Source organism: Gymnoscopelus braueri (genome assembly GCF_963280865.1).
Source record: "Gymnoscopelus braueri genome assembly, chromosome: 5".
Lineage (NCBI taxonomy): Eukaryota > Metazoa > Chordata > Actinopteri > Myctophiformes > Myctophidae > Gymnoscopelus > Gymnoscopelus braueri.
Genome location: NC_137606.1, coordinates 54,534,602 through 54,549,601, shown reverse-complemented (window position 1 = coordinate 54,549,601; position 15,000 = coordinate 54,534,602). Strand labels below are relative to the sequence as shown.

At 41.0% G+C, this 15,000-nt stretch overlaps 1 protein-coding gene across 1 annotated transcript in view; it reads right to left on the bottom strand.

The window, feature by feature from the left end:
- The window catches only part of LOC308085997 (cytoplasmic dynein 2 heavy chain 1-like), a gene marked incomplete at its 5' end in the record, with an annotated part of 118,415 nt that overhangs the window by 78,560 nt on the left and 24,855 nt on the right, over positions 1-15,000 (bottom strand). The window contains one exon of the mRNA XM_080429314.1: positions 2,559-2,628. Within this exon, the coding sequence (XP_080285440.1) occupies positions 2,559-2,628 (70 nt within the window). The remainder of the gene's footprint in view (positions 1-2,558; positions 2,629-15,000) is intronic.

Sequence of the window (15,000 nt, the reverse complement as noted above, 5' to 3'; positions counted from 1 at the left end):
AGTACATATAGTGAGCATAAATGAGCCTATTACTGTATAGTGAAAACGTTCAGCTTTCCAGCAGGGAGGCAATCTGGGAACCCAGAGCCAGTGAGAATGAAAAACAGCGCCCTCTGCTGTTTGTACTATCTCTCACTGGCTCTGGGACAATGGCGACGTAGCACCCGTGCGCAAAGGAAACCGGGGTTTTGGTCTGCCTTCAGCTTTCACTTCCGGTGGTGCCACTATGTTTTCATTCCCACTAACAATATTTCTACACGGAACACTAACACCACTTCTCCCAGAGAACATGGATCGTGCATACATTCACAGACCGATGGCGGAGGAAAGGTACCAACTTGCTCACCAGGAGCAGTTAAGGGTTCGGTGTCTTGCGCAAGGACACTTCAACAGTAAGACAAGGGAGAGCCCGGGATCGAACAGGGAACCTTCCAATTCCCAAGTGGCCGCTCTAACGCCTGAGCCACTGGCACCCTAAAAGAGGGAGCCCCAAGCTGCCGAAACCCGGGATCGAACCAGGGACCTTTAGATCTTCAGTCTAACGCTCTCCCAACTGAGCTATTTCGGCACATGTTCCAACATACCATGTTTAATAACATAAAGGCAAATTTATATTTTATTACTCTCATACTTCTGTGAATTCAACTGAAAGTGCCACTTTTTTTTTGTTTTAATAAAAGTCAAAAGGGTTTTGCTATTTAGTATGAAGTGTCCTTTAGAAGCCTGAACATCACCAACTCCACACTGTTATTAAATGTGGTCTTTAGGATTGACTGTCCACACTGTTATTAAATGTGGTCTTTAGGATTGACTGTCCACACTGTTATTAAATGTGATCTTTAGGACTTAATCATTTTTTGTTTAGTTTTTATTTAGTTTCAGTTTTTACAATTTTCCCAAGGAATGCCTTATAGAAGCTAAGAAAGAAAGGAAGGTACGTAGGATCAATAGGTTATCAACAGATGTGGTAAACAGACAAAAACAAAATTAGATGATATTATAAGCAATTATTTAGTTAGTTTTGTTACATTGTTAGTTGTGTATGATTAGGCTATCCTGGCTATGGCTTCTGTAACGCGTTTGATCTTTCACTTAAACTATTCTGAAACTCACTTTTCGGCTGTATTTTGTCGTCAGTTGTAGCTATACCTGTTTATGTTCAGTCCCATGAAGACATGCACAGACAACAAAGAGAAGAAATGAACTCCATACCCTGGCAGTGGGACCAACGCATAGCCTACTGAATGGAGAGACGGGGGTTGGGTTGCACATCTGATGGGGTGTGAAGTACCATTAACTCAATTCATTTTCGATTAATTGATTACAAAGGACCCTGATGGAAACAAGCCATAGTGCTTTCTTGGGTCTAAAATCCTCTTAAAAGACCTTGTATTGAACTGTATTGAACTGTACTTCCTTGTACTTGTCTTTGCAAGTGTTAATAAAGTATTAAATCAATCAATCAATGGCTATTGACTTCCTTAAGTAGCCTATACCATCAACTAATCTGCATGCTAGGCTACATCGGTATTAGGTGCTATGATACACGTACTGTAGCAGTGTGACAGTAGTGTGGGAACGCAGTGTCACAGGCATGCACGTGCTCCTGCTCAAAAGACTGGCGGAACGCAGTGGTGTTGTTGTAACGTAAAGTAATGTGAGAGAGGACATCGTTTGAAACAGACATGTATTTACTTTAGTACATATAGTGAGCATAAATTAGCCTATTACTGTAGGTCAACATGGGGTTGCTGCCACAGTGTCACAAGTACTGAAAAAGCATCTACTCAGAACAATGCAAAAACGGCATTAAAATGCAAAGTGTTTGCTGAGGTCAGCTGTGGCCCTGAAACTGAAGGCATGCCCATTAGCCATATGCAGAATATGAGCCATGCTAATGGCCTGCCGTATACATTTAAATTCATAGGATGAGACACAAGCTGTTTGCAGTGACAAAAAGTGTTTTGAAACACATTATTGTAAAAAAAACAGCAGCATAAGCAACAGCCACTTTTAATGGATGCTGATGTAGAGTAAAGGGCACTGACTCTGGCACCCTATTTGTGTGTGAATTTGATATTGAAGTAGATTTTTTTTTAATACAGATAAAAATGGACAATTTACTCAATAACAGAACATAATAGACCAGACCACACTAAAGAGCACTATAAATGGTTGTTTGGCTCGTAATCATACCATATCAACCTGGGGGTTTGTTGGGAGTCTGCAACACCCTGCCTCACGAAAATGTGGGCTGAGTAGGCTAAATACATGGTTATTTTTGGTGATTAAATTGTTTCATCTACATTTATTGCATTTATGTCCAGACAGTTTAGTCACACATAAGTACCATGTTGGGCAGAAACCTTGTTTTCTCCTCATATATATATTTTTTTCTTCATAAATGAATGCCCTATTTTATCTTGTACTTTGGCATATGACAGTGTTGCATAAAATAGGGAAACATCCAATCTACAAGCTCACAACATGCGCTGTAAGCTTGTAAATCCGCTATTTTTCAAGAACCAATATTTTCTTGTGTGCCGAATTGAGCCTACCTTTACTGATTTGCTCTGGACTCCATGACTCATAGGTTCTCAGTAGATTCTTCTTCAGCCCTGGAGGAGCCTGCAGGAGACACAGAGAGGAAACAAAATGAAGACAGATAGAGAAAACCAGGGTAAAACGTAAATACAATAAAATAAAACGAAGAAGAAAAAGATAGATAGAAATAGAGAAGAGGGGGGGGGTATTTGAAGGGCCGGGCAAAAATTGTAGAACGAGAGGTGGGGGAGGTGGAAAGAAGAATGGAGAGAAGGATGGCAGATTAAACTAACATAATAAAGTCGGAAAATTACAATAGTCAGGGCACCCACGCTAACCACGCTAACTAGGAAAGTGCACTCCACTGAGGGCAGATCTCCACCAGGCTGGGTTGCCTGGTGGAGCTCAGGCAGTGTAACTTTTCACTTGTGCAGAAGCCCCTATGGGCAGAAATTAAAGCACTTTTGGAGGTGTGCTCTATTGAGTGGCAAAAACTCGAAAAGGGGCGACAACATGTGTCACATGGTAGCACGCGGCCATGTTTCTGGTACTACACTACATAATGACCCTCTTCTAAAGATTGACGGTGGATCACATGGTTTGTGACAGAACTTGTAAACAGTGACTCTTCCGTGCTATTACATACTTTATTGACTTACAAATGGTGCAGATTTGCCATAACAGGTTGCGTCGAGCGAATGTGGTAGATAAGGAGTAAAAACGTTCAGCTTTCCAGCATGGAGGCAACACCACATCAAGTGCCACGCTGGCGTCACGTTATTACACACTAGAGGCCCCTCAACATGTCAATTTGGGTACGATTGGTTGTTTTGTTGCGTTCATGATATATTATGCTGTCTTATGAAATAGGCCCTGTCCACACATTTGTCAAGGCAAATACAGACAAATGGTATCGGGTATCTAGATCCTCTTTGACAGTCATTGTCACATGAATAATAATTTGCAAACAGTACAGCGGTACAATTACACAAGTAATGTTAAAAAAGGATAACCCAAAAAGCACTGAGGACTTGTTTCCATTGTGGTCCTATGTATTCAATTCATCAAGATGAAATGCAGTACATTAGTGTCAGAAGTGGGATTCGAATCAACGCCCCCATTCAGGGACCAGAAGACACTTAACCAGGTAGGTTCGTCAACTTGAGTCTGGCACTTTAGACCGCTCGGTCATCCTGACATGACCTGACATGACCTCACAGGACAATTTGTACCTAAACAGTGACATTCGTAGCATGTGTCGCACCCCTTATTGGTGTAAGTTAAATCACTTTTCACACACAGCACATCACAGCTTTGCATTGTTTTAGAGGCCCCTTAATGTGTGATTAAATCAGATTAAATCAATCAATCAATCATAGCTAATAGGGAAGGAATGTGAAAGATCTGACTGATAAATCTTAATCACATGACAAATAGATAAGTAATGATAATGATAAAGCAAGCTCACAACGGTCGCATCCACGACATGTTGTGAGCTTGTATGTCAGATGTTCTCAGCGCGCAATGCGGGGTGAAGTATATATGTCTCGCTAGCAGCGTCTCACCAGCCATATTTTAGGTTTATTTTTAGGCTATGTAATGTTATGTAAATGTATTTCACCGTTTGTCTGTTTTCTGATGTTATGTTTTTCTGATTTTATGTTTTGTGTGAGGACTGTGGATGAAAATTAGCATCTTTGCTAAATCCGGTGTATTACGTTCATGTGACGTTCATTAATATGCTCTGTCCTGTCTAAATAAACAAATAAAGTAAAAAAAAGTAACAGACAGAGGAGGTTGAATGAACTGAAACCAGCGCTCCCCCAAAACAACAGGTTTGGGGATCTGTTGGGAATAGATTATATGAAACAGTCACCTGGCGTGCAGTCTCAATGTTGGTAAACAAGAAATCCGTCTATAGACAAGGAGATAGATAGATATTTTTGCTTATAGCAAGACTCATTCTACTCTAGCAGTGTAACAGTTAATCAAACTAATCAATTTAATTGATTATCATTCTTTTATTTCTGTATTTAAAGGTAGGGTAAGTGATATTTTTGGGTTAAAACAAAAAGTATTTTGTTAAAAGGTAAAATCACTATATTCTGATAGTAATCATTGCTATATAGTGTTTGTTCAGTAACAGGAGTCTCCCCGTCTCTCCAGCTCTTTAAAAAACAGAAAATACATTTTCCGGTAGGTGTCAAACTCTCAGCCAATCAGGAGAAAGTACCCATTTTTAAGCTTCATTTTTATAGTGTTCCAGTTCCAATTTTGCCTGCTCATTTCTTAGTGTCATCACTTCCAATTTCACTTGTTTAATCTATATCCTGATTGAGTTCTCTATCCTGATTGGATAAAATTGGAAATGAAACTGAAACTGAAACGAAAATGCATTTTCTGTTTTATAAAGAGCTGGAGAGACAAGGAGACTCCTTTTACTGAACAAACACTCTATAGCAATGAGTACTATCACAATATAGAGCTATTTAACACTTATTTTAATGAAAGAAAATCACTTACCCTACCTTTAATACATCTTATGTTTTCCTTTTGCATTTTCTGTTTTATAAAGAGCTGGAGAGACAAGGAGACTCCTTTTACTGAACAAACACTCTATAGCAATGAGTACTATCACAATATAGAGCTATTTAACACTTATTTTAATGAAAGAAAATCACTTACCCTACCTTTAATACATCTTATGTTTTCCTTTTTTTTTCTTTTTTAAATAGGCCTACAAGTAGCAAAGGTTCTCAAAAAGATAAATATTTTAGCTACGTCTGCGTGACATTGTTGTATAACAAAGTATACATTAGGGCTTAAGTGGTTAATTTTTGTTGATATGTGAAAAATCAAAAATAATTATATAAAAATAAAAATCGATTACTCAATTAATGTAAAAAATTAAGAAGATAATCAATTGTTGCAGTCCTAAATCTGACTACTTTTTAGTGATTGCGGTGGGAATAGTGTGTATTGTCCTTACTCTCAGCTTCAAGTCTGCTCCAGTTTTATTTCCTGTCTGTTTGTTTTGAGTATAATGTATCATGAAGAGTGTCGTTAAGCTACTCTGACTGTCAGCGAGATGATTGATTGCATATTAACACACTTCGTTAGTCAAGGACTAAACTCCCAACCCTCCCAGATTATCAGACTGACACCGCATGCTGCGCTGTCAAGATCCATGGAAAATCTCCAAGTGATGGAAGTGAACGCATCAATAGTCATCTAACTGGCATGTTACCACTGCGGAGACTGAGGTTCAATTCCTCGGGCTTGGTCGGGCACACCGTTTTCGTGGGTGGGCTAGCCAGTTATAGGGAGGGTGATCTCTGTAGCTGCTCTAGTGACTCCTACAGGTTGGGGCATGGCTCCTGCAGGGAGCGGGATGTGGACAGATAACTTGTTCCTCCAACTGCATTATAACCTCCTGAAACTCAAAGGTGCCGGCATGGGGGGGGGGTCAAAAACTGACCTTCACTGTCAGTTTTGGTGTAGCTCCTAATAGTAAACAAATGTATCCGAATGGACTCCTCTGAATTTAATTAACTGACTGTAAGCACTAATGTGTTAGATGACACAATGGCAATTGTAAATAGCTCTGGATAAAGACCAGATTGTAAATGTACATTTTCAGACGTTTATAAGGGAAAGTCAAGCTTACTCTAGTTCTTCTAGCTTTCACTCTAGTGAAAGCTAGAAGAACTACGTGAAACATTGCATTTCAATATACAAAGCACTTAGGCATAGGGAAGTCAGAATAAACAGTAGACGTATTAGATATACGGTGCCATAGGTGGTGTGCCACACATCGTTGCTCTGATCTGCACCAAATTTGGCGAAGACACTGTTCAGTGGACTTCCATGAGAATAGCCACAGTAGGGGCCATGCAAATACTGTTCAGGGGTCTGCCTTCAGAATAGTCACACCAAGGGCCACGTATGCCCCCCAGGGGCCACATCAGGTACCCCTGAGTGCCACAGGCGCACCGTTGCTCCAATCCCCACCATACTTGGAAAAAACACTGTTTAGGTGTCTGCCATAAGAATAACCACACCAGGGGCCCCCATGGGTCACATCAGGGGGCCCCTGGGTGCCACAGGTTGCTCCAATCTGCACCTAACTTGGCGCAAACACTGTACAGGGAGGGGTCTGCCGTGACAATAGTCACACCAGGGGTCAAATGAGATCTCCATATATGGGCATATCAGCAAGCCCATATATGGACATATACTGATGATATCTGAATTGCATTATACTATCCTATATTAAAATTAGCTTAAGGGAGGACCGGCGGGTGGACCTCTGACGTCACGCTGATGTCATCATGACTCAGCCACATTTATAACTATGTCTTTTAGATAGATGATAGATGACTCAAACTGGTATTGATGAGTTATACATGTCAGGATGGCCGAGCGGTCTAAGGCGCTGCGTTCAGGTCGCAGTCTCCCCTGGAGGCGTGGGTTCAAATCCCACTTCTGACAGTATTTATGCCCTGTAGTACCCCGATTCACAATTGCAAATTTAAGGTAACACTGTAGAATAACTATCTGTTATAAGTAGTTAATAAGATCATCCACAGACTGTCAATTAATGACTTTCTAATGACTTGTTCAATGCTTTCTTAAGGATGTATAACTATGTTTTAGATAGCTGATAGATTACTCAAACTGGTATTAATGAGTTATAAATATGTTATTAAATGCAGTGTGATCATTTCATAGATATACATGTTAGGAAGGCTGAGCGGTCTAAGGTGCTGCATTCAGGTCGCAGTCTCCCCTGGCGGCGTGGGTACAAATCATTCATTTCATTTGTAGATTGTTTAAGAATACTCGATGTTGTCGAGGGGAAAGGCTTCCGTGAGTTGATGGCATTTCCAGAATACCCCGTGCCCTGTCGTCAAACAATGACAGCGCGCCGAGAGAGAGAACGTGCGCTGAGAACGAGAGAGAGAACGTGTGCTGAGAACGAGAGAGAGAACGTGTGCTGAGGTAACCGGAACGATCGCCCCAAAACACACTCGCCCCCATTTTTTACTGAGGTTACGTGTAGGAGTATCTGGTGGCGACCGTTCCCAGGTCGCCGGATTTGATCCGGGGCGACCGTGTTTCAGGGCGAGCACCTCGCTGAAGTTACCAAGCGCTACGTAAGATGTTATAAAAGTTTATATGAGGCCATATAGCTATATATTGTTGAACATGTTCTGTTGCTACTATTATTATTTGGCATCGGGACGGAGAGCTCAGTCTGACATCATTCTATTTGTCATACGTCAGCCTCGTCAGGCTGCTGTAGCCTACGGATTAAACAAGTGTTCTGTGTTTAATAAACACATGTTTACAAAATAAAGTCTCATTTTCATTATCATTAGGGCTTTGATGCAAATTCTAAACATGATGGGTAAAGCTGCAGAAGTTGTGGCGCTTGAAGGAAAGCTCAATTTGTCTCTACACTTAACTGCTGCGGAGCAAAATAAATAAATTAAAGAAAAAATTGATCTACACATGCCCTCGACAAGTCGACTTGCAAAATATGAGTCGTTTCACATCCCTAATGTGGCCCTAACGTCCCACACGACAATATTGTGCTACTGTAGACATTTAAAGCGACTTTGGGGACTTAACCCATTGAGACCTGAAGCAGATTCTACATGTCTCCTAAATCTCAACAGTATTCTGAAAAAAAGTATGTTTCTATATCAGTGGTGCTCAATCTTTTTCATGTCAAGGACCCCCAAAATTATATGTATTTGGCCGCGGACCATCAAAATATGTTGTTCCAGGGACCCCCCAGATGCAAAGATTTTAGTTAAAAATGTTCGCTTTAAAAATATATATATATTCAAAGATTTGCACACATTTTCACGATTTTTCAAAAATAGCAGATCTACAAGCTCATAGCGCGGCACTCGGTGCCGCGCTATGAGCTTGTAGATCTGCTATTTTTGAATAGCCCAAAGTGTAAAATAATGCTTTTTAGCTCAAATCTAAAAATGACACAGTTCCAGGTCTTAATGGGTTAAAAGAGCGCTATATAAATCTGAGCTATTATGATGATGATTATCTTCTTTTCTTTCACCGCGGGTCGCGGGGCGGGCCGAGTCGTTGATTTATATATCGTTTTGCGGGACAGGTTAGGGGTGGGTTGGGTTCCGCGGTGGGGTGGGTGGGGCGGGTTATGAAAAAACCCGTCCCGCGCATCACTACTATGTATGTATTGTATTCATAGTGATGGCTTTTACAACACCATGACACGGACTAACTTAACCACTTAAGCCCTATCGTTGACCGGAGTCCCCCAAGGGTCTATAATAGGCTGCCTCCTTTTTTGCCTCTACACCAGTGGTTTTCAACCAGTGGTCCGGGGACCACCAGTGGTCCTTGGGGGGGTACCAGGGGGTCCCCAGCTAAATTAGTTAACATAGCCTCAGAATCATTTTAACCACTTAGCTTTGGCTATTCAAAAATAGCAGATCTACAAGCTCATAGCGCGGCACCGAGTGCCGCGCTATGAGCTTGTAGATCTGCTATTTTTGAAAAATCGTGAAAATGTGTGCAAATCTTTGAATATATTAATTTTTCAAAGAGAACATTAACTCAAATCTTTGCTTCTGGGGGTCCCTGGCACAAAACATTTTCAGATGGTGGTCCGCGGCCAAATGTATATAAATTTAGGGGTCCCTGGCATGAAAAAGGTTGAAAACCACTGCTCTACACCAATTCTCTTTGCTGAAAATATGTCTGATCTACAAGCTCAGTTGTAGCCTATATCGGCTAATTTAATTCAATATTCGCCCCCACAGAATAGGGTTCATATCGTCTCTGCCGGGTGGAAACCTCATTTGTCCAAAACTATTACTTTTCAGGATTCAAATTCAAAAGTATCAAGATCGACAAGCTCACAACGTGCCGAAAAATGGAGTTAAGAGGTTTCTGCCCGACAGCAACGACATGGTTAAAGATATGCAGTTCAAATCTATTAAACACTTTACAAAAGAGAATGAGAGAGAGAGAGAGAGAGAGAGAGAGAGAGAGAGAGAGAGCGAGAGAGAGAGAGAGACCCCTGCAGGCTGTTTATTATTAGAGGAAAGCTGCTGACAGTGAGTGACACTCGCTTTCAGCCTCAGGGAGCGAGAGAGAGATCAACTGGACTCAATTTTCCTGCAGGGACACACTGTATTGTTTGGGGGTGGGGGGGGGGGGGGTGCAATATCTGTGTGGGCGAGTTGTATAGAAAGCGAATGACAGAGGGAGAATTTCAATTTGCCTTTGGTTGTGTGTCCACATACCATGAATATAATTAAATAAGCGAGTGGTAAGTATTCTCACATCCTCTGATCTTTTCAGTGCTATTTTTATCACACACAGTCTGTTCCTGTTAACGCAGCAGACAGCGCATGCACTTCAATTCAAAGTCATCCTCATTCTGAATTAGCTCACAGAGATATGGCATGGATGGCTAGAAATGTTATAATAGCTGACTATAATAAGGTCTGTATGCCCAGCAAGAAAAGCACATTTCTTTAAGATGATTAGTTAGGACGCTGGCAAGCTTTAAAATATTGTTATCAACTACTAACCAGCTGCTAAATCCTGGCCCTTTTCCACTGCTTTTCTCTCACAAGCCTCTGTTTTGAAACGTGAGGAGTTTGCTACGTTTGTCAATGATAAAATCACAACCATTAGGGGCCAGCATTATATTATTGACACTGGTGATCCTTAAAATGTGTAATAAGCATAAAGCAAGGATGAATTTATTCACCACTCCTTTAAAGTTAATTAGTGAGACTTTCGGTGGGGCGCAATTCAAGACAATCACGTTACATAGCGTTCTGTCACTATGAACGTCAGATCTCACCCACAAATATAATAAATAAAGCTATCAAATGCGTGATTTAGAGCAAGTCCCATAGGCGCAGGGTTTTTAGCTGCGGCGGACCCGGGATGGAGTTATCTCTATCTATAGTACCACTCGTCATAGGATATCATAACATCATATAAAAAGGTAAGAAAAACGTCCTACCCTAACCCTAACGAATTCTCCTTTAACCAGCTGCTTCAATGGTAAAATCACAGCCATTAGGGAGGGGGCTGCCATTATTGACACTGGTGATCCTTGTACGAAAATGCTAATAAGCATGATGCTGCAATGGATGAATCCACAAGTATTTCTGCAGCAGATCGTTACAAGTTCGTAGCAGGAGAGCAACTTCTCCACCTCTCACCTTGACTCCCACTGGATTCTTTAACCCATTAAGACCTGAGGCAATTCTTTAAAAAAATCAAAATCCTAACAGTTTTTGGAAAAAAATCTAAAAAAAAAAATAGCAGATCTACAAGCTCATAGCGCGGCACTCGGTGCCGCGCTATGAGCTTGTATATCTGCTATTTTTGAATAGCCAAAGAAATCTAAAGTGACACAGATGCGTTCCAGGTATTAATGGGTTTAAGTAGCAAACGCTGTTTTAACGATCAAAACAAGGTTATTTTAAAGCATCTGTTGTGAAACCATTGCTTAAGCAACCACATTTAGATAGCGAGACTCTAACTAATTATAGACACATATCCAGACACGTAGAAAGATACTAAAAAAAAAAGGTTGGTTTCCAATGAATTAATTCCTTCCTACATGAAGATTCTGGAAAGGTTTCATTAAGGTTTCAGGTTTAATCACATTAACAGCGACTGCTCTCACTGAAATTGTGAGTGATCCTAGACTCAATAATGTAATTATAGGTCTCTGCACTTCTGTTCTTTTGAAAATAAGTGCATGATTCACCATGATTGATCACAAAATCATCTTCAACACTGCGTTGGTGTCTCTGATTGCATCCTGCTGCTTCCGTAGATAGAATTTCAAAAATTATAGCTCAGTCCTGGAGATCACGTTATAGATGTTGGTGTTTACTATTGTCAATGTATATGCTACCACACTTAACAATATTACTGGGGCACACAAAGCAAACTTCCATAGCTATATAGCTATAATAAAAGTTTACTTGACTTGACTATCTTTCTAAAGCTATACTGTATGAGGACACGACTGAAATGTGCTTATTTGGCCCCCAAAACAAAAGGCATACGCTTTGAAACAGCCGTGGGAATCTAAACCCCGTCGATTAAGTCAGAAGTTAAAAGTCTTGGTGCTGGAGCCTATTTTCATCTCAGAAACATTGCCAAGGCTTTTAACTCATGAGGGGTGCTGACAAATGGATTCATTTCAAGTAGCCTTTACTCCTGCAAAGTAGTCTGGCCTCCTCCAGAAGTCTATTGAGAGGCTCCAACTGTTATAACATTCTGCTGCTAAGCGACTGACACAACCTAAGAGGAGAGCACATCACCCCATGCAGTCTTCACTAATTTGCACTGGCTCCCCGTTTCGTTTACATTGACTTCAAAGTCCTTCTACTAGTGTTTAGAGTTACACACACACACACACACACACACACACACACACACACACACACACACACACACACACACACACACACACACACACACACACACACACAGACGGGTTGTGCAAATAAAGAAGCAAAATCATACCAGAGGACTGTGCGCTCCCTTCTTGTGAAGGTTTTCATCTTTTAACATCATAAATAGCTCTTGCGCTGACCTGCACCTCCAGTCGGGGTCTAACAAGATGTGCACGAGTCTTCTTTAGTTTATATATATATACACACATAATGCATGCCTAGATTAAAAGGGAAGTGCAAAACCTATGCACAAGGAAACGATACTGTAGCATGAAATTACAGTTTTCCAAAAGAATAATCTGTATTTAAGAGTTGAAGTGTGCCTTAACGCTACAAAACACACAACAGAGATAGGAGGGGTGCTCTACAACAGTGACAAATGTATATAATCTGTAGCTCTCGAATTGTTCATTGTAGAGAATTGTAGCTGATGTCAGTGCAATGTCATGTAGTGGCATTACACTAAATTCAAGCAGAGGCTTCAATAGCGGAGAAAATGGCTGTTAACAAGCCTTTATCTCCTGCTTTAGAAACAAATTCTGATACCGTCCCAATATGAAGGACCAACCAAAGGTAACTTTTAATGGCTTTAACTTTAACTGGCTTTAACTTTAACTTACGCATAGTTAAAAAGTTCCTTCTGCACACAACTTCTTCAAGGACAGGTGCGTAGGAGCACGCAGTCAAGGCCTGATGAAGGTCAAGTGAATGCAGCAGTACATAAGGGTTGAGCAGTGTCATCACTTGATAGCCAATACATGACACCTGTGTCAAACATTCCAGTGACTAGACAGACATCAAGTTAATGTCCCTAATGAAGTGTACTAAAGAAGCCATAATAAACATGATTCAAGAGAATTGTAGTCCTTAACACATTCCATGCCAGAGTTTAATCTCATAATGTACTCACCAGTGCCAGCGTTTTATTGTTGTTTTTTTGTTTTTATCATGTCGCCACAGACCTCGCTAAATAAGTTAAAAGTGCGCGTTCATTTGGTTCTAAACACACAGCGGATCCGTGAGAAACGTCCAGCGAAAACAGTTTCCAAATGCGAGCCGCCATCTTGAAGCTACAGCCGATACACGCTAAACAGTGATCAGCGAGGAGAAAAACAACAAACCGAGAAAATCGAGTTTTAAACAGGATCCCAGACAGGAAGCGGATACGATCGAAAAAAACGGAACCCGAATAATTCCGTTTCCGACCGAAAACCGGAAACGGAAATGGATCAAAAAAATTCGGAAAGTGCACCTTGGGCGATTAACATGGGAATCGGCGGTTCGCGTAGATCTACGCGACTGGCACGCTGCGGCTTTAAATAGGTTCGCGTAGATCTACGCGATTGGCATTCAATGTGTTAAAGCAGAGGTCTTCAACAGGGGGTCCGCGACCCCTAGGGGGTCCGCGAAGGTACTGCAGGGGGTCCGCGAAAGTTGTTTGATTAAACAATATTTGTGTTTGAAAAAAATATAACTTTTTTTTTTAATTTTTTCCCCCCAAATGTCAAATTGTCTTTAAACATAACATGAATCCATAGCAAACAGATAAATGGAGGCACAATGCACAATAACATGGTATGTTTATACATATTTTGTAGATAATTTTTATTTTGCACACCTACTGGGGCAGGTGCGTATAGGAGCAGGCAATATAAAACACAATTGTATACATAAATATACAATATGTGGTAGCCCCCCCCTACCCTACGAGGTAGGGGGTCCCTGCTCCATCTCCCCATCAGTTTGGGGGTCCCTGGCCTGAAAAGGTTGAAGACCCCTGCCTTAAAGTAATACTAGGTAACTTAAAAAAAAGTTAAATTGTATATCTTTTGTGAGTGGCAAATGTTTCACAACACCCACTCCATGAATTTCACCCCCGAAAGCCTTTTCTATTATATTTTCTATTGAAACGGTGGCAGGCCGTCCTTCCCGCGAAAATGACGTCATCCGGCTGGAAAACAGAAACAGAAATGCACCGGTTTCCTGGCCAGGAACTACCACACCAGTTTCCTGTTTGGCCAGGAACTACCGCGCTAATAACAAAAAGGAATCTCACGCTGTTTTTAAAACAGATGGAAAAACCACAGCAAAAGAAAACACAGCTCACGGTAACTAAAGCTCCACTGGCTAAGAGAAACGATCCACAGATAGTATAAAACAATTAAAAGAACGCTTTATGAAACGCTTTTGTCTTCCGGTGAAAACAAAAGGAATTCTGGGTAATGCAGGAATAAACGAACGACCTGCAGTGACGGTAATGACCAGCAGAGGCTGCTAAAAATCGTAATTTGTGGACCTGCCTTGTATTACTTTAACTAACTACAACAGCCTTAGTGTCTACGGCATTGTACATAGAATACCACCTTATGCCATTAGGACAACAGTGTACAGTACGAATGTTCGAAGCTCGGACTCTGAGATAATTTGTCCCCACAAGTAGCCTATAGGACTTTTGTACTCAACTTTATAACTTGAGGAGACGCATTTAATAAAAACATTTTGTTCCTCGAGCTATAAAGTTGAGTTGACGCAGGCATAACACTCCATGTTAACAGGAACACAGCCTGTGGAAGTGTGATTAACCTATACTGGCCCATTAACTTGGCCCCACAATAAAGTGCATCAATAACACTGAGACTAAAGCCAACAGGGACAGAATACACAGCTCTATACTGTACATACTGTACTCCGGAGAGATGCTAATACAGTATGAAGAGGGTATGTCTAAGGTACAAGCATAGTGGAATATGAGAAATAGTTTCTACAGAGTTTCTACAAATAATGTCTACCCTCTAGTGACCATACATGAATACAAACTGTCAAATAATAGCAACACATCCTACCTCTGTGACAAAATATGTCCAAATGTCCGATATCCAAGTATTAAAGCATCCACACTAGATGTACGCAAACTTGCTCCACTGCTTGAGACAGACCGAGCTACACAGCTGTGATTAATTCCATCTGATTA